Source organism: Amphiprion ocellaris, chromosome 14, assembly GCF_022539595.1.
Source record: "Amphiprion ocellaris isolate individual 3 ecotype Okinawa chromosome 14, ASM2253959v1, whole genome shotgun sequence".
Lineage (NCBI taxonomy): Eukaryota > Metazoa > Chordata > Actinopteri > Pomacentridae > Amphiprion > Amphiprion ocellaris.
This window is the reverse complement of record NC_072779.1, coordinates 22,020,756-22,041,836: the sequence shown is the minus strand read 5'-3', so window position 1 is coordinate 22,041,836 and position 21,081 is coordinate 22,020,756. Positions and strand designations below refer to the sequence as shown.

Below are 21,081 nucleotides of genomic sequence, written 5' to 3'. Positions count from 1 at the left end.
ATAACAATTATGTGTTCTCAGTCAGGCTGTGGACACAGCAGATTTTGTCATATTTCCCGAAGATCTATAACAAATCTATGAAAAATCTAAAAGGCATGACTGTTTTTGACAAAGACAGGTGGGTTTCCTAATTCCATCATAGAAAATTCTGAGTTACAGGATTCTTTGGAAACTGAAGACTGCAATGATATACATGGTCTTTAAAAGCATATGTAAACTTTTATTCATGACTGCATAGGAAGGGATAGAGGCCACTGATATCAAGTCAAGGAAGTGAATCGAGGGTTTCACCCCAAGTCCAGTACACTGCCACTGTACATAATGTGGAGGAAGAGAGCCACCATTCAGGATGTGATGGCCTGCTGCCTGAATACCTCACCCAGGAGAAACTAGATGCTGAGGAAGAAGAGGAAGAAGGACCATTATGGACAGCTTACCATGATGGTTCATTTCCCTTTCTTGGCATGTGCCACCGACAGACAGAAAAAGTGGCTGATACTGAAAAAACACAGCAGTGGCTGGAAAAGGCTGGTTTGAAAGTCAGCAAAGAGGCAATTATCATGCCAACACAAGAACAGGCACTGAGCACAAGATCAATAGAGGCCGAGGTCTACCACACCAGACAGGACCCCAGATGTAGACTGTGCAAAGATGCACCCGAGACAGTACAGCACATAACAGCAGGCTGTAAGATGCAGGCTGGTACAATATACATGAAGCACCATAAATAAACAGGTGGCATAGTATACAGAAACATCTGCACAGAATACGGGGAGGGAGCCCCAGGATCAAAATGGAAGACGCATCCAAATGTGGTGGAGAATGACCCTGATAAGATCCTGTGGAACTTCCAAATCGAGACTGATAAACTGGGGTTCAGCCAGACCCTGTGGTGGTTTATAAAGAGCAGAAGAAGGCAATAGTTGTAGATGTAGCAATCCAAAGTGACAGCAACATCAGGAAGATGGAACACATGAAACTCAAAAGATACCAAGGGCTGAGAGTGGAGCTAGAAAAGAAGTGGAAATTGAAGGCAGCAGTAGGACCAGTGGAGATTTGAGCAATCAATTGATCACCAGAACAACATTTGAGTTCCCTGTCCAAAAGAGTGCAGTACTTGGAACAGCTAGGCCTCAGGCTCCCAGGCCTCTGGTACAGGACCCAAGCTTGAAGGAAACTTCAAGGACAGTGGAGAGAGTTTTGGTGATGAGCTAGAAGGCTGGATCAATACCTTGAGCATTTTGTTGTGTTCCCTAAACCATTCCTAGATTGTTTTTATGTTGCTGCAAGGAGTATTGTCCTGCTGGGAGAGACCTCAGCTGTCTCACTTGAACATATTTACATATATAAAACTTGTTATTGTTGTTTTACTTCAGTTCTGTCTGTCTGCAACATTGATGGATGCACCGGTTGTTCACACAGGACCCAACATAAACCTTGGAATCAACTTATCTGTTCTGTCTCCTGTTCTGTTTCCATGTTGTTCTCCCACTTAATTTCACTGGTCTTTAACATTGCTATGATAATCACATCATTTTGAGCATAGTGAACACTTTATCTCTATTTCCATACATTGGTCCACATTGGATGGGAAAGTATGCATGAGCACTGAGCTGAGCACAAGGACCCTCAGAGAGACTCAGACAGAACTTACAATGATTGACTAGCATGTTTAGAGTCCATGAGTGATTGGCTGATCTATGACTAAAGGATATACCATCAATTATACAATTGTTCCCCAATGTCATATATTTTTATTGACAAATGACATTTTAAGACTGTTGCTAACACTTTCACAACATCAGCTATTGTACAACACCAATGTCTACCATGTCTACAAAAGACACAGAATGATCATTTTGAAAGAGTTACTTATTTTTCATAATTAGGTAATTAAGGTGTAACTTTACTCCCAGTTATAGGCCTATCTCCACCTACTGCATAATTAAGAAAAATGGCTTAAAAAAGAAAAGTTAGCAAGAGAGTAGGAGCCGTGTGCAGGGAGGGACTGAGGAGGAGGACATGGGGATGGATGATTCTCCAGCAGCTTTTGAAAATGAGCACAGTTCCACTGATTCCCACTAAGGAATGAGGGCTGAAGGCGGAGGGCTGCCCATGCCTGATTAGAGGGCGTTAATTTTTTAGATAAATTTCATGAAGTACATTTAAGTGTGTAGTCCCTCTTTAAACCTGAAAGAGTGCTATCTGCATGCAAACATGCAATTTTCATGTCTTATGTCTCTTATGTGGAGCTTTGAAACCATTTCTGACCTACTGTCCCAATGGTTTGTGATAGCTCATTAGTCATCCGTAACATCACACTTCACTTTGATTGTGCTAAATAATACATTTCTATGTAGTACCTCTTGTGCTACACACTCCTCAAGCCCTCTGTTCTGTGCTCCAGTTTGCTCACAGACATTTTTGTGACCAATGCATCCACATCTTTTTCATAAGGAATAAGCCTTTCATGGTTGGCATTTTTTTAAATGCAACTTGTACCTGCTGAAAATTCCAAAGTGATCTCTGAGACAGCCTTTGCTGCAAAAGTCATTGCAAAACAGTTGCCTTAAACCATCTGTAAAACCATCCAGAGAGACATGTGTACATCTGGTTGGGTTTCTTGAGCATTTCTCAGACTAGGGACAGTTAGTCAGCTGTCTCTGGGTTTTATTCGTCTTTTGTGCTGGGTCACTTTGAACCATGTGCATCACCATGGTAACCTTTACTGCATGGCTATCCAGCCCACATACCCATAATCTAAGTAGCAGTAACAGTACAGAGTGACATTCTAAAGATGAGAAGAATCACCATGTTTATTATACAGTATTTTACATACAAAGGTGGGTAGTAACAAACTACATTCACCCCATGTATTTGTGAACTTTTTTGGAGTCAATATATTGGAAACCAAGCATGTCTGTTGTGTTCATGCTAATTATAAACAGAGCATGTCGTGCTAGTTTTCTGTCCTAGTATAAATATTGGAGCTAACAGTGAATAACTGTATTTAAAAGACATCATTCAGGGAACCAAATAAAGAGAAGCAGAAAAATAAAAAACAAATATTGCACAGGTTGTAAAGACAGACTACTTTTCAATCGTGAGAGATAATGCTTCAACCACAGGTGGTCTTTCTCATGTAAAAGTGAAGAAGACAACACACGCATATATAATAAAGAAAGGGACTTTTGGCAGCAGACATTCTGACAGATGAAAGTAATACAGTGTTCAGTAATACACCACCGTGTATCAGTAGACTTGCACACTTAAAAGCTTTTTCATTGTCCCATCAATGTATTGCTATTACATAACTTCCTAACTTGGGGCCAGATGGTCCAAACCACTGGCTGCTCTTTTTTGGCTGCTTCTGAAGATTACTCTAAGGCCTGATGTAAGCTTTGATCAGTAAGCTGGTTGTAAATGTGGATACAAATCATCAGTACTCCACTGGTACATGACTTTAATGAATTTTCCTCATTATTATTATGCCGTGTTTACCATGTCTTCCCATGACAATACAAATTCTCTAAAGTAAGCAAATATTTAGTGATAAAGGTCAGATCTAGAGGTCGCTGCTTTTGCTGAGTTAGACTTCTGTTTTGGGGGAAATCATCAGAGCAGCTTTACACTAGGGATGTCTGACACAAATGTCACAAATTGGGATTGAGACCAATCACAGGGGCTTTTTTAACTGATCAGTATTGTCGCCAATCTAAACTTGATCCTTTGATTGCATCCACTGTGAAACAGGTGTCAGAATAGGGAAGCACTAGTTGTGGCAGCACACTTGACATGAAATACATCAGCTGGCCAAAGGACATTAAACCTCACAGAAGTCTCTGTCATGGTGCTCATTGCTAGCTAAGCTCCCCCAATGTTGTCTGCCTGCAAACAGCCTGAGAGAAATTCCTTTTTTTCTTAATGCATTGCAGAGCTATTCAGAGTTGTCAAGCATACAAAATAGACTGATTTTGTAACTTTAATATACTTGATGCATTTACTATCTAGGAAAATTGTATTGGGTTGGGGCTTGGTATTGGCAGACACTAAATATTTAATGATTCAGATCAGCGCTTGGGTAAAAAAATGAAAAAATCTTATTCGAGACATCCCTGGGTTTTGCAGCACTAGCAAGTTATACACCACATCTAAGAAGCTCCATTCTACCCTTTACACATTGCAAAATCAGTCATTTGGTCCCCATTGCTTGTGAAACCCCAAAATACTTTGGGTTTCAGTGATGCATAGAAGATACGCTGTACCCAGAGAAGCTACAAAAGGCGAGATTTATAATACAGGGTGTCCCTAAAGTCTGGCCACAGAAAATCTGTATATATACTGTATATACACATGCTGTATAATATATATGTGGGTGTATAGTAAATGTTTTCACAGACTCACAGTGAAACAACTTTAAAATACTAAATTCAAAGTGAAACGGAAGGAAAGTTCTAAATTTTGAGATATAAAACTGACAGATGCAGCCAACAGCATAATAGTTTTTAAAAAAAAATGCTTTAGGAGCTGACTAAAAAATGATCCTGAGTATCCATGCCCATCAGTAAATAATGCATTGTTTATTTTAGTCACACTTCTCATTTTTTAAAAATTGCAGAGGAAAAACAAAATGAATAGCCTATTCATTTCAGTGCTTTTTATAGTGCTGCCACATGCATTATTGAGCTGACAGCTCACTGAGTCATGGTGTAAACAAAGATTTTTATTAACAAATTAGGTGTACTTTATTAATACAGAATTCAAAGTCCTTGCTGCACGACTCAAGAATATTTTGCAGAAACATAAAGTTATCTTTTTGGACTCTAAATCAGCCCTGGAAATATGAATCCCATTATGCTGCAAGAAATTGAAGTCATGCAAGTCATGCAAGTTATGGGACTTCTGCAGTGAGTCAATGGATCTGGACCAGACTGAAAAAAAACCTTATGCTTCTCTTAGCAAATAATCACAGCTATATAACGGTAAAACTACATATTGATTGTCTGCTGATTCCTCTACATTTCAATCCCTGTTTGACCCTTTATCTGCTAAGCAAAGTATCTTATAAGCAGGATATACACTACCGTTCAAAAGTTTGGGGTCACTTAGAAATGTCCTTATTTTTGAAAGAAAAGCAGTTTTTCCAATGAAACTAACATTAAATTAACCTGAAATACAGTCTAGACATTGTTAATGTGGTAAATGACTATTCTAGCTGGACATGGCTGATTTTAATGAAATATCTCCGTAGGGGTACAGAGGAACATTTCCAGCAACCATCTGTGTTCTAATGCTAAAATGTGTTAGCTAATGGTGTTGAAAGGCTAATTGATGATTAGAAAACCCTTGTGCAATTATGTTAGCACATGAAAAAAAAGTGAGTTTTCATGGAAACATGAAATTGCCTGGGTGACCCCAAACTTTTGAACAGTTGCTTAACAAGTTATTCAAAAGGTTGCTCAGACCAAATCAGTGATACCTAACTAGCATAAGTTTTCTCTCAACAGGCGCCAGTCATATACTGCTGCCAACATGCCAACACTTCAGACACCCAGCCTACTATTTATCAGCAGTCACCTTCAAAACAGAGACTTAAACAATCCCAGACCATCAGCCTGTGCTGTGAGCAGTTGAATCCACCAGGAACCAGAGGTAACACTTGGGCTTTGAAATAAATCTGTCCAGTTATACGAGCTATCACTCCAATTAGTCACCACCTGTCTCCTCGTACCACCTGACATGTGTTTGCCAACCACAATCAATAAACAAATGCCCAGCCGAGATTTTCAAAGAAAAAGACTTAGGAGACATCTGTCATGTAAAAGCCTGGGCTGATCGCTAGGACGACCGCTCTCACGTGTACAGCTGCTTACTGGGCAATACTGTGTGGCTGCCTCTGCTCTGGCAAGGTCATAGGAGGAGGTCACAGCAGATGTGGGGACACAATGAAACAGTAACACAGGAACCTACTTATTCCAACTGTGAATAAGGACATATCTCTTAACTCTCACTTTCTCTTTTTATTTATTCTTTTGGTAAAAAATAATTGCCATCATCCCTGCAATTTTACAATGCAATATGAAAGGATGTGCAATTATTACAGAAAAGAGGTCAGAGAGGGAAGAAATATGAAAACTATAGTTGTTAGGGGTGCTGAATAACACACCCGTGTGATTTTAAAACAGGATTCTGGCAGATGCAGGAGACAAATCCTGTATTGTCTGCAAAATGCTGTTGTTCTAGCTTCATAGTAAGCATATTTCACCTGGTGGTGTAGGAGATACAATACCAGCTGTCCTAATATGTCTCTATTTAGTCATGACAGCTATTCCCTGCCCACTTCATGTCTAAAGTGCACTCTAGCTGCTCTGTACACAGGTAGCTTTCCTCTACCTCTCTCCAAAAAGCCCTCTGATTTTCATTTCTTTCTACAATCTCTCAACATTATTTATATACAAAACTACGCATTAGTTCCTTTGTACACATTCTCTGTAAGCTGCTGTGTGATATTTACGATGTTTTATGAACTACCAGGGCTGTTCATTGATGCTTCATGTGTCTGTACTGTTTCTTAGCAAGACAACAGTGATCTGACCTTCTGATGGAAAGATTAAGAACAGTTCATGTCAGCAGTATGCTAAGTAAGTTGTTACCTGACACCTTGAATCCCTCCATAGAGGCCACCAGGCTGATCCATCAGCCACAGCCTTTAGAGGCTATGGAGAGACATGAATATTGCCAGGGAACATGGTAATAATATATTTTAATTTAGGTTTTTCTATTATTGTATGAACATAAAAATAACCCGTGTACTTTAGGCTAAAGCAGTTAAACTCAAAACCTTTTTCTGTTATATATATTTTTTAATTATAATTAAAAATTAGCAATAATTAGCAATAATTAGCAATATTGACTGAAATTAACCATTTTATACTTATACATTTTTCCGCTATATCACACTGCCCTAATCACTTATTGTTTATCCATAGATGCATACATACGAAAAGTCAGAACAGCACAGAAACCTACTACCACTGAACTATTTAACTCGCACACCACCACAGACCTAGCAACACAAAACTAGCCAACAATAAAGATGACAAATTGTTTTTCACACACAGCATAATGGTTTGTGTAATAGAAATAGGAAAATACACAGACTTATTTGTGTTTATTTCCCACTTAATTATTAGTACAGATTGGCTTTTTTTTTTAACCAAAAAGATGGTGACATGGTGGATTTAGTGATTAAATCTGACCTCTAATGCAAGTTCAGATAATTGAACATCCTGATATTTTTAGCTTAATTACAGCGAAATACAACACTGATTTATCAGTGGGACCCACTGTAAGTTGCATCAATGCAAGTACTCCAACACTGCTGCCAACAGTGAGAAGATCAGGAGTCATACACAGTACTGCACCACAAAGGCCAGACACCAGCATAATCAGTTTGTCTACAGTAGGCATGATTATATACTGTTTCAGGCAGCCATGCCTATAGGATTCACCTCACTAAGGATGTGAAGCTCAGACCTAGGATGAGTTTAGAGTAGCACAGCTGAGGCTATGGCGAGGTATCCTATGGCCCTATCCAATGAATGTTTAATGGGTCTGGAGAAGTCGGTGTGGAGGAAGCTGACTGTGCGGCATCAGTAGGCCAGGCTGTAAAATGAGACAGGGGAGGAAGCCAGCCAGCTCAGGATGGCAGGAGGAGAGGGGAGCAGAGAGGGAGGGAGGTGGTGGGCGTAATGGAGTACAGGATTCAGAGAAAGTATACAGAACTCCACAGAGCAACCAAGACCCATGTTAGCAGGAAGCCATTACCCAAAACCACACTGCTGCACTAAAAACCCTCCAAATGAAAATGGGATGAAAATAAATCATGCATTTCAGAAAGTGTCCAAAGCAGCTTTTACATCAGCTTTATTTTAGGTGAAATGCACTACAAAATACTAACCTCAAATTGATTATAGTGGGGGCTGCACAGTGGCTTGGTGGTTAGCACGTTTGCCTTGCAGCGAGAAGATTCTCAGGATCTTTCTGCATGGCGTCTGCATGTTTTCTCTGTGCATGCGTGGGTTTTCTATCAGGAACTCCAGCTTCCTCCCACAGTCTAAAAACATACTCAGGTTAATTGATAATTATAAGTTGTCCGTAGGTGTGGCGACCTGTCCAGGGTGTCCCTTTCACCCTAAGTCTGCTGGGATAGACTCCAGCGCCACCATAATGTAAGCGGTGTGTAGATAATGGTTGGATGGATGACTACAGTGGGAACTTCAAGTGAGCTACACTGCTCTGTCTGGTTTAATGAATATACTTTATGCACTCATCCATCTAACTGCTTCCTCTGTCTGACAGTGTGAGTATACTAGACTCCGTGTCCGTAAAACTCACAGTGGGTGAGAAGTAAAGAAGCACTGTACCGTGGACACTGGGATCTCTGTCGACTCAAGGCAAGTTTGTTCTTTGAGCATGTTGGTTAAATCTGACTGCAGACACAAACTGGAGGAAGAATGCATTGCCACTGTCTACAAACAATGTCAGGATCATTTCCAGGATTATTCAGTCAGAGTAATGCATCAAGTTAGGCCTTCAGAAAGACAGGGAGCTTCCTCTAGATCTCTCCTACACCTGGACTGCAACCTTCACAGTCCCTCCGTACACACTGAAAGCTTCACTGACTGGAATCTGTGTATGAATATGTCCAAATGCAAACCTGTGCTGCTGTGTCCAGTGTGCTCGCAAGGCCTATAATCTAAGGACATACCATCACACAAGAAACTTGAAGAATTAAAATTCTGCAGAGAGCGAAGTAGAGAGCAACAAAGTTCAAATAAATCCACTGGACTGCTTCAGGAATGGCTGAGGATGTTTCCCTTCATCCAATTAACTTCATCATTTCTGTTGTCAGCTGTTGAAACCTCCTCATAAAGGCTGGTGTATTGATTTCAACTTCATTCGACAGAAACGAATGGTGTGCCTGCATCAGACCAGGTCCACAGTGTGTGATGCACCACGGTGACCCCTAAGACACTTGATCATCATACAACATGAGGCAGACATCCTCATCATCATGTTCTGATTCTGCTTCGGTTTTCTGATAATCCAAAGTACAGTCAAATCAGAGAAGAAACATTTGGTGTACCTAATCAGCTAACAAAATTCTCTCAAGTCTGTCACCTGTCAATGCTGTCTACTACATGAAGTGCAATTTGACACTAGCTGGAAAACATTTCTGTCATATTTGCATTTTTACTTACACTGATATTTTATTATTTAGTTTCAGTTTCAAGATGCCGCCTGTTATTATATGCTCAGATATTTAGATTCTAAAATATCGGTTGGACTGTGAGCCTAACAGGACCAGTCTTGACACCAAGACTGCTCTAAGGCTACAGAGAATTTCTATTCATAATACCATGTCTGCCTGTCCACTGAATTAAGCAGAACCGCAGGCAGCCACAGATTGTGTTATGTATCAAGTTGTGCCGTCGCAGTTGACTTAAGAAAATCATGTGGCGTGTAACTATAGATACCAAACTCAGGAGAATTTTCACAATTACGTTCAACTGGAAACAAACTAATTAACACTTTGAGCGGCAGATTCTGTAAAATAACAGTAACATTTGCTCTATTTTTATCAGCCTATTTAGTGTATTTGCTCTAAGGATGCATGGTGAAATCACATTTGTCCATTAAGACAAGAGTAACATTTTCATAATTAGCTTAAATGAACCATTAAAGCTAGCAGTGTAGTTCCAGCCACAACCATGTAACGCTGCTTTTGTCTCTTTTTCCTGACACTGAGCTGTCTTGTTGGCATTACCTTAATTGGAATTGTCTGGAACTGTCACTATGTAAATATCAATGAATCTGCTGATGATTCCAGAGCGCAGAAGAGAAGCAAACAGATAGAAAAGGCCTCGACAGAGAGTAGCAGACACACACACACACACACACACACACACACACACACACCTACACACACACACACACGCACGCACGCACACACACACACACCTACACACACCTACACACACACACACACACACACACACACACACACACACACACACACACACACACACACACACACACACACACACACACACGCACTACTGTTCAAAAGTTTGGGGTCACTTAAAAATGTCCTTATTTTTGAAAGAAAAGCAGGTTTTTCAATGAAGATGACATTACATGAATCAGAAATCCAGTCTAGACATTGTTAATGTGGTAAATGACTATTCTGGCTGGAAATGGCTGACTTTTAATGGAATATCTACATAGAGGTACAGAGGAACATTTCCAGCAACCATCACTCCTGTGTTCTAATGCTACATTGTGTTAGCTAATGGTGTTGAAAGGCAAATCGATGATTAGAAAACCCTTGTGCAATTATGTTAACACATGAATAAAAGTGTGAGTTTTCATGGAAAACAGGAAACTGTTTGGGTGACCCCAAACTTTTGAACGGTAGTGTACATATAGCAAAAACAACTAATGCCATGATGCGTGTAAAACTGGCAATTGATTGGATGTTGAACACTTGAGAAATAGACAGACAATGGTCCCAGGTCATTTTGCAGTACAATGCAATAACGTAATGGATGCTATGAGTATTAAATAAGAGCTGCAGCACTCACATGCTTCATCAGGGTGTACACAAGGTTCTGCTTTCTCTGGCAGTATCATAGATGCATCACATTTGAAAGATATCCAAACTGATTTGAAAATGCGCGCCAAGCGCCTACAGCAAGATGTGCTAGTTAGATGTATGAGCACACACTACATGATGCAGAGCCTTCTGGAGAAAAAGCAGCATCTCAGAACTGATGAGGATAGTGAACACACACATTCATACAGACTGACAGGACTGATGCAGACAGTAGGTACATTTCTCTATCATCATGTTCACATTTGTTTAGATGCGGCGCCTGGACTTAAATGAGTAGTCAGCTGTTTGGCTGACAGCTGGCACTTATGGGAAGCTCTGCTGCAGTGCTGCATTATTACACCACATATTTTAGCATGATTAGTTTTAATTTGTTTATTTTGTTGAAGAAAAATTAAACTCAGTGCTGCACTAAGTGGAACTGTAAAAATATTGCCGTATGCAATATTTTTGGGAATAATATGTTTTGTTAATTTTTTTTTTGCCTTGATTCAAGATTGTTTTCCTTAATCCATTACACAGCTATGTAACTGTCAAACACATACATAAGCTGGTTTCTAATCTATCTTCTATCTGCTGATTTGGAGTGAAAAACCTCAGCTGAACATCCCTGGTTTACAGTCAGCATGAGCTCAACATGATGTCTAGTCGACTGACCCGTACAGTTTGAGCAGAGAAGTGTGGCCATGCAGGGAGGCCAATTAAAACCTGCAGTGTGAGTAACACATTGCACAAGGTTCAAAAAACTAGTGTCTGCAACTCGAAGGGCTAACTATATTAGCATGCTGTAGATTGTGCACTACCAAAATGCTCAGGGTGCATCTCCCACTAAGGAATTTGTTAAGTGCAGTATGCCGACATAAGCAGCCTTCTGACAACAACTTTGTGTTGGTAACATAAATCAATGACCAAATTAGTTGAATGAATTTAGTTGTCTATTAGTAGGTGATGTCATTGTGTTTGTGTTTTGTATCGAGTCAGAATGCTCTGACATGAAGGCATTACTGTTTACTGGAGTGTCACTGCCTGATGTGATTATATAGAAAGATCGGCCATCTTCTCACAGTCTAGAAACAGACAGACCAAGTTTAGTGCTGATCTCACCACAGGACAACTGGAAGAACACTGCTAAACCAAAAATACAACCATACATTCCGTCAGTGTATTGCAGTCCCCATGGTCTGCTGGGCCTAAGTATAGAGGGAATGTAGAGGCTTCCTTTCCTCAGAAAGTCATCACAGAAACTATAGGACCCAACTTAATGCTGCCATCAGTCTGTTGCACGTCTGCACCAGCCCATCCTTCAAAATACTCTGGTGTCAGTGGTGTTGCCAACAAAAAGTCTTTATTGTAAGTTAGCCCGTGCCTAAAAACAACTTCAAAATGCATTTAAAATTTCTTAAAACTAAATGTAAAACATATTTAGCTAACAGTCAAATAAGAGCCATGTCATGATTGTACAACTCATAATCTGAATATTTACATAATTTTCCAAGAGTTGATAGACTACTTAGGGCTGCACAGTGGCTTGGTGGTTACCACTTTCACCTTGCAGCGAGAAGATCCCCAGGTCGCATCCCGGCCTTCCCAGGATCTTTCTGCATTGAGTTTGCATGTTCTCCCTGTGTATGCGTGGGTTTTGTATGGGTACTCCGGCTTCCTCCCACAGTCCAAATACATGCTGAGGTTACTTGGTAACTCTAAATTGACTGTGGGTGTGATTGTTTGTCTGTATATGCAGCCCTGTGATAGAATGCTGACCTGTCCAGGGTGTCCCCTGCCTGCACCCTAAGTCAGCTGGGATAGACCCAAGGCCTCCCCCCAGCCCTAATGAGGATTAAGCGGTGTATAGATAATGGATGCATGGATGACAGATTGTTCGAGTATCAAAGCAATCATTAGCTGCATCCCTCACTGAAAGGTTCAGTAAAAATACATGGTACCAGTTCACTTGTGCTCAACAGAAACATGTGCACTAGTAAAGACAGTGAATCTTAATTTTGCTTTGCTGCATATTCCAAAACTAATCTGATCAATGAAACTTAAATGTAGACCCCGGACCGGTGTACATTCAACAGGAGCATCACAAGACGTCAATACAACCAGACAAAGTTTGGATGATGTGCGCATTCTGTGTCCTGCAGCAAAAGAATTACAGCCATTACTAACTGGGCAGCTTTAACATGAGTCAGCTAATGGTCACTGGTACAGTATATTCAGGACACATGCAGAAGAACAATGCCTTCTTTAAGTCCTGTGCTGCAAGGCTGAGCCAAGTCGAATACTCTATCATAAAAAGGATACCATACACATGCTTATCTGTAGCGACCACAATCTCTTTTAGTCCCCTGTAGACCTGAGGACAAGCTGTGAGGGAGTTAGAAGGGAGTATGTTTCGGATAAAGCAGGGCAGTTGTCGTTATGCGAGCCAAAGAGACATTTAGTGAGATAGTGTCTTTATCCATTCTGAACTATACCTGTGGACCCATACATTCTCCTCTGTAGGCTCTCTGCTCCTATCAGGAGTGATATATAATGAAGTTACACAGGAAGGCAATACTAGATAAGCAACCTCTAACCTCCCTCACATACAATTAAGCGACACTGAGTGATAGTGCAGACAAATAGAGATATATTTGAAAAACCTTGCAGTGGAAACTGAGACAATATCAGCTGGAATATCTGCAGTTTCTGGGCTATTCCAAATATATTAAAGCTACCTAGGGTGTGAACGTCAAAGTCAACAATAGTGTGTGCAGCCAAGTCATAGTACTTAACTTTGTCTATGATCCTAGACCTCTGCAAACATTAATTTTCAAACATCTGTCTCACACTCTGTCTTCCGTAATTAAGGCAGCATTAACAACCATGCTGTAAACATAAATCAGATGTGTTTTTGTGCTAACTGGACTAAAATAGAAACACACTGTCCGTAAACCACCGGAGTACCATGAACTGCTCACATATAGCTGACAGGGATCTTCACTAATCTACAACTATCCATGAAGCATCTTCTGCCAGTAACCTTTTCCATTAGTTCATATGGCCAAGCACCCTCAGTAGACTACACTGAACCAAAATGGAGGCCGCTGAGAGCTCAGGGGCCTGACAGCAGCTGTCAGTCACTGCTTCTTGGCCCAAATACCAGGCTGATTGACATCGAAAGGTTGGTGACTTTTATGAAGCGTGCCATTTGCCCCAAGCAACAGGGATGCTACTTTTCATCAAGCTTAGTGGGAATGAAGGCTTTCCCTGCACATGGAGATGTCCACGGCACATTATAGAGCACAACCCAATATTACCAATTCTGGTGTCATTAAAAGTGTCATGTGCCCAGTGCACTTGTCCATAGTAGTCACGGATGAGCATTTCTGCAGGAACCTGTCTGAACGAGGAGTAAAGAATTCCTATACTGAGCAGTAATCTTTTATATACCTAATATTTATACACGGATCAACCACAACAATAAAACCACTGACAGGACTTTGTTTAACATTGATCACCTCATTACAATGCAGTGTTCTGGTAGGAAACTGTAGGTCCTGAAATTCATGTGAATGTGACTTTGACACTTACCCCCCACCTAAACATCCATCCATCCATTATCTATACACTGCCCAATCCTCATTAGGGTCACAGGGGGGCTGTAGTCTATCCCTGATGCCTTAGTGTGAAGGCAGGGGACACCTGGACAGGTGGGCAGTCTATCGCAGGGCTACATATAGAGACAAACAATCACACTCACATTCACACCTACAGACAATTTAGAATTACCAATTAACCTCAACATGTTTTTGGACAGCTGTACAGTGGTTTGGTGGTTAGCATTTTCGTCTTGCAGCTAGAAGATCGTGCCCAGGCCTTCCTGGGATCTTTCTGCATGGAGTTTGCATGTTCTCCCTGTGCATGTGCATTTTTTCTCCAGGTTCTCTGGCTTCCCCCCACAGTCCAAAAACATGCCGAGGTTAACTGGTAACTTAAGCAACAAAATCACTGAAAATGGAAGCTCACCATGAAGTTGACAGTGAGAAAATTAGGTCTAAAAATAACAACTGCCGACTTAGAAATGTTGCTTTTCACTGACTCCAGATGCAAGAGGCTTTAAACCGAGATACATCCTCTGATATTAACAGGATGTGTGACCTCAATCCAGAAAGCTGAATGTTGGAATTAGAGAACCATTTTATCTGAAACCACAGGGCTCAACGTGGCCATCTTACTCTGATTCATACCTACACCCACAGACACACACTTTCACACTCATCGTAGATGCTGAACTTTAAAGAACAAGCACACAGCACTAAGGAAATGAGCCTTTGAAGTACTTATAAAAATAGACCAATAGAGTTATGCTCCAACTGGGCCAGGACTCCACTGGAAAAGTCCAGCAAAAAGGAAAATATCTATCTATACATCAGTGAACAGGTGAGATTCTAACCATTTAAGCAAATGTGTCTGGAGAACACGCAAGTCCTTCAGTAAGAAAACGCTGAACACCCACAAGATTTAAATCCACGCTGCAAATGAGACATGAGTCTCTGTTTTCTTGGTCAGCAGCTTTGTTTTTGCCAAGCAGCCACCCACTTAGAGGGAGACTGCTCATTAAGCGATCATACTGTAGGGATCATCAAAAAAACTGGGATACCAGGAAAGTTTGTGGGAATAGAATTAATTAGGCAGCCGCGTGCTGCGCCAACTCCATTTATACACACACACAGTTAAGATCCAAAATACACATGCTCTGACGTGGGAGGCAGCATCATCAAATCCAAAAAAAAAAATCGCTTCCAAAGTTTTTGTCTAGTTTCAGAGCTCCACATGAATCTCATTTCACTCAGTCTGACAATGATGTGCAGGATCAGATGGTAATCAGTCACAGCAAATACACGTCCAGGTAGAAACACAGCAGAGCCAAGAGGCATGAAGACCCAATCATTCACCTGCAGAGCTGCTCGGTGCTTTTTCTGTCAGCTTAGGGGAAGGACAAGAATGTTGAATAAGAGTAAAGTCATAATAATTTAAAATTATTTTCATTTGTATTCGTTGACAGCTTCCTCTATAAAATGCTAGAAAACAATAAAAAGGCCCAATATACTTCCCCAAAGCCCATATGTTTTATTTTGTCCAACTATCAAACTTAATCTGTTCACAGCCATCGTGAAAGACAAACAAAACTATTCACAAGTAAGCTGAGAAGTTTAACATTTTCTTTGGAGCATACGTTTATGGGCAATAACACAACTCATTTTGTGTTTTTTTTTTTTGTTATGAAGTGCCCCATCAACTGCTTAATGTTTGTTGTACAGTCTTCCATGGAGCTTAAGCACCTTCTTTTATTGCTTCTTTAGTTTCTACTCCACCAAGGAACGCGGCGGAGTTATGTGATGATCAGTCAGTCCATCTGTTAGCAACATTACTCAGAAACTGGCTAACAGATTTGGACGAAATTTTCAGGGAAGGTCAGAAATGACCCAAGGACCAACTGATTAGATTTTGACAGTGATGCAGCTTATAGTCTGGACCCACGGATTTGTTAAACATTTCTGTATCATTGCATCAAACAAACAAAAACTGCATTTCTAAAAAAAAAAAATGCTGCATTTCTGACAATGCCACATAAGGGAATGAACAACCTTAGCGGAGTACTGTGCTCTCTGAGTGCTTTTCTAGTTAGCTATGTATCCAATTTGCTTCCCATCTTTTACTATTTTGTCATAAAATATGAAGGTGGAATTACCACTTTACAGTTGTACGCATTGACCAAATATCATCACTTCACCATTTTACCCAGGTGGACATTTGTGCCAAATTTGACCATAATTAACAGAGAAATTATCGAGCTATGGCCAAAAATGTGGTCTGTGAGGTCACAGTGCAAAAATTTGTGTCAGATTTTAGGAAACCGCATGATATATGATCTCTGCATCACGCTGCTAGCATGTGATGCATGTACAATAGTTGCTCCTCGATACAAAAAGAAAATTTACACATCTCATTTTATATGACCAATGTAATGGAGAGAAGTCTGTCTGACAGAACATCATTTACACTCACTTAAGGGTTCTTGGATAAACTGAGTTCTTTATCATTTATACTTTATTCAGAATACACGGGATTCTTTTAATGTGATAATTAGTGTGGAACAGGAGAGAAACACTTAAAAGATTTTTTTTGCAAAAACAAATGCAACATCACTTGAATGGAAATATTCCAGTGATAAGAAGGATGATGAGGAAGGCACAAGTTGAAACAAGAAGAGCACTCAGAGAGCGCAGTACTCCACCAAGGCCGCTCAGTTGTATCACTTCCGACAGATGAAATCTTTAAAAAAAATTACCCTGCGCTGAGCACAGGCATGTGTACATTATATATGGATACCGAATCACATGACCTAAATATGTAGCAGGTGGGAGGACTTGATGGGACTCGGAAACACCCCCACAATTTAATTAATTGTTCCTTGTATCATTTCAGACTGATAAGTCCCGATAAGTCTGCAGCAGTGGATTTGTAGTAGCATTGCAATCATATGATGGTCAGCAGGCAGCTGACGTAGTGTTCACTTGTTGTCATAGTTACAGTGACACCGTGACGCTATCTTGCAATGATACAGAAATATTTAACAAATCCGTGGATCCAGACTATAAGCTGCATCACTGTCAAAATCTAATCAATTGGTCCTTGTGTAATTTCTGACCTTCCCTGAAAATTTCATTAAAATCTATTAGTAATGTTACTAACAGACAGACAGATGGACAAATGCACGCCGATCGTCACATAACTCTGCCGCGTTCCTTGGCGGACAAACAAGTAGAATATTGAGCAGCTACAGAACAAACTTATGGTCCAGTTCTACAACGGAGTCGATATAAGTTTTACCGTCCACTTTATTACTGAGGACTCCCAGCTGAAAAGTTGCTCTTTGTAAACAGCGTTTTAACTGAAAGACCATCAAAGTAAGAACATGGCAGCAGGGATGAGAGAAGTATTGGTTGATTGGGGTCTTGATGAGAGATGTCCAGTCTGTGGTGGAGGCTGCTGCTTTAAACAAGTCAACAGGCTGCAGATCTTAGGCCACAGGCTGCAGATTACACCCATGCTATATTAACTAAATGCTATATTACTAAATATTAATATAAAGTGCAAAAGGAAGAAAAAAACAGACACCACAACCTCAGTGTTTTTCCATTTTGTGCAGCTCTAACAGATACTGTGGCTGGTCTGTTTGCCTTTAAGCATACTGTACCACTTAAAACTGGAACAATATTATATTTTCAGTTACAACCAGGGAATCTGCTCTGTAGAGGGATTGTTAGCTTCCTGAAAGCAGCCTTATTGACTTTTTCTCCCTGTATTGCTTCTTCCCACTCCATTCCAAACAGCATCCCATTCACACACACACACACACACACACACACTCAAAACCTCCTCCCCAGCCCTCTTGGCATGTTGTGGCATATGTATTTATCTAACAACTGAGTGGCATTTATCTCACCGCTTAGTCATAATTAGTCCAACTTAGTCGGGTGCAGGCAGCCTGTTAGTGGGCATATGTTCAGATCTTGGTTAAAGACACTGCTTCCTGAGGGGATGGCTGCATGTTGACATGTGTGCGTATGCTGTGTGTGTGTGTGTGTGCGCGCGCGCGTGTGTGTGTGTGTGTGTGTGTGTGTGTGTGTGTGTGTGTGTGTGTGTGTGTGTGTGTGTGTGTGTGTGTGTGTGTGTGTGTGTGTGTGTGTGTGTGTGTGTGAATGGCAGCAGACGGTTGCTGTGGAGCACGCCCTGAGCCTCCATTAACACAGCCCACCATGTTCACTTCCCTCGGCTACCCGGCCGTGCTGAGAGAGGCCACTTGAAACCTGGAGGGGAGCGAGTTTATCCGAGTGTGCGGAACAGTAAGACGACAGGACGGCGGACAGGAAAGACACAGGGAGGGCAGCGGGGACCTCGGTCAGATGGGAAAAGTGAGAGGAGGGATGGGGAGAGTTAGAGAGGGGAGAGGAGGAGAGGCAGTCTGGCTCAGGTCCAGGGTTTTCACCGGCAAAAGTCGAGCCGTTTGCCAGCTGCCAGCTTGAGACAGCAGCACTCAGCCACAAGGATGCCGCCCTGCTGCGTTTGTGTGTCTGTGTGCCGCAGAGCTCCGTCAAAGCACAGGATCACATGCAAAACCTGTCAGATGTTAGATAGGGGCAGTAGTTAAAACTAGTCGATCCACGATCCTCTCTTCCTTCTGCCTGCCTTCTCCTGAGCACTGAGGAGACGAGGGAAGCCGCTTAAAAACATCTCCCTAAGTCTCCTTTTGGCAGACGACACTCAAGTAAGCGCATCCTCTTTAGGCAAGACATTACATAACTGTTTGCCTTGTAGCCAGTTAAGCCAAACAAAAATAAATAGATGTAAACCTGCCTAGACTCACTGTCGAAACTTTAACGCACAGTGATGGAAAACTCATTGACATCATCCTGTTTCTCTGTCATGCAGTCGGCGACGATGAGGCACAAACGCTGTCCCAATTTCCTCCACCTCTCCTCTCTGCTGAAGACGAGCGGTCGGGAGGGAAGGGAAGGGGGGGGAGCCAGTTCTTTAAGGTAAAGCATGACGCTGCTTCTGCAGCTCCGTTTGCCCACCATATGCCTCCCTGTCCATGTCGTCATCGATGTGAGACGAGCTCACACACACACACACACACACACACACACACACACACACCAGACACAAGCTCACACACTAACAGACCCCGTGAATTACATGTAGTCAGACGATGATGTCATACATAATTAAAGACTAAACAATTTGCTCCTTCTTAGCATCATCTGATGGTGAAATGGGGAAAGATGCAGTCTGAATATGTCTGTCTGGGTTTTGGGGAAACTGTCATTCATTATTTTTGGTTATTTACAATAATTCTAGCTGATCCCTGAATATGAAGCCTCCAGTTTTGATATCAGTGACTATTTTGGACATCTGTTGGTGCTAACAACACTCAGCCCTCTGCTGTCTGCCAGCCCCAGACTCAGAGGTGAGGGTCAGCTGCAGGTGGTTTGGCTCCCATCATGTCAAGCCAAAAACATTTGTCAGGTGCTTTTAGTCTCACGTGAAGCATCACGATCAAAGTTGTATCACCCATAAAGTGACTGACAGCAGCCTCGGTGAGAAGGCGCCCCCTCTAGCGGACAGAGGCGGTAAGTGCCTCAGCAGCTCCCCCGAAGAGGTTAATCCACTCACAGCATTTTAATGACATCTACACCAGCGCACCATACTAATCACATTTGCCTTCATGTTTCAGCAGGAAGCCGGGGTGAAGCTGAGGGAAAGCGGCCGCTGCAGTCCTGCTGCCGGCCGGAGCTCCAGGAGAAGCAAAACTCACACGTCTTGGAGGAAACATGTCAACAGAAATACACCGCAAAATGTACCAGCGTGACACCAAAAACCCGTCACAACTCCGACAGCAGCATTTATCGCAGGAAAACACGCATGTCCAATGTCGCATGAGTCGGGTTTCAAACAGGTTTAGGCTCCTTATTTCCAGTGAACGCACCGGGTCCGCTCCCCTCATCATCCTCCTCCGCCCGGGCTGCGCTCAGGTGATGAACACACGTATGAACTTCATGACGTAAAGTGTGACATTTTCCACATACGAGCGACACGTTCAAAGTTAGCGGACACACAGGCGGGGGAAACGATTTTCAACGGGATTAAAAAAAAAAAAAAAGCCAAGTTAAAACTTAAGCACAGAGATAGTGCACTTCGACTCACCTTGAGCGGCCGTTCCTCGGGTGCTGAATACACTTGCTATCAAAGTGGCCACATACCAAATCATAGTACTATTGCCGACCAGAAAAAAACCTCATCATATCTCAAAGTGCCCCTTTCGGTGAATCTCTCATCGCCGAGCGGCCCGGGACAAACTGAAGCGGGCCGGTATCCTTGTTTTCTTGTTAACCGAGCCCTGGACACTTTTCCATCGGCGCTTTCCCCTCTCTCTTCCCCTCTCCTCCGCGCTCCTCTCGCATCCTGAGACGGATCACCTGCGCCAATGGGACGAGAGCAGACGACGCCGTGAAACCAAGCCGAGCCTTTAGATACCCGCGATCCCGCCTTCGCACTCGTTTCATTGGCGGGCGTGGGAGGGCGGCGGCCGCTGATTGGTTACCTGCGCTGTAGGTTTCCCACTTGTCGCGGTGCGTTCAAGGCTCGCGATAACGCTCCGAAATCCACATATTCAATCGATGAATCGACTCCAGCAGTTGGAAAGATGGCCCTTCTGCTCGTCAGTCGCTTTTTTGTTCACCTTCACTGCACATACAATTTTAATAATAATTTAACACCAAAGAGAATAAGCAATGAAGTGTTTCTGATTCTGATCAATGGCAGCTGTACGCTCAACATCTATTTTTATGGTCGAG

The 21,081-nt window shown here is 41.9% G+C and overlaps 1 protein-coding gene across 6 annotated transcripts in view; it reads right to left on the bottom strand.

Annotated features, from left to right (window-relative positions):
- The window catches only part of LOC111565633 (protein turtle homolog B-like), a 160,116-nt gene extending 139,404 nt beyond the window's left edge, over positions 1-20,712 (bottom strand). For 5 of the 6 annotated variants that reach the window (XM_035946202.2, XM_035946206.2, XM_035946204.2 and 2 more), the window contains exon 1: positions 20,432-20,712. In XM_035946202.2, coding sequence (XP_035802095.1) covers positions 20,432-20,495 — 64 coding nt within the window. In that variant the 5' untranslated portion in view covers positions 20,496-20,712. The remainder of the gene's footprint in view (positions 1-20,431) is intronic. The other variant, XM_023265785.3, reaches the window with a different exon arrangement.
- Positions 20,713-21,081: the final 369 nt, after the last annotated feature.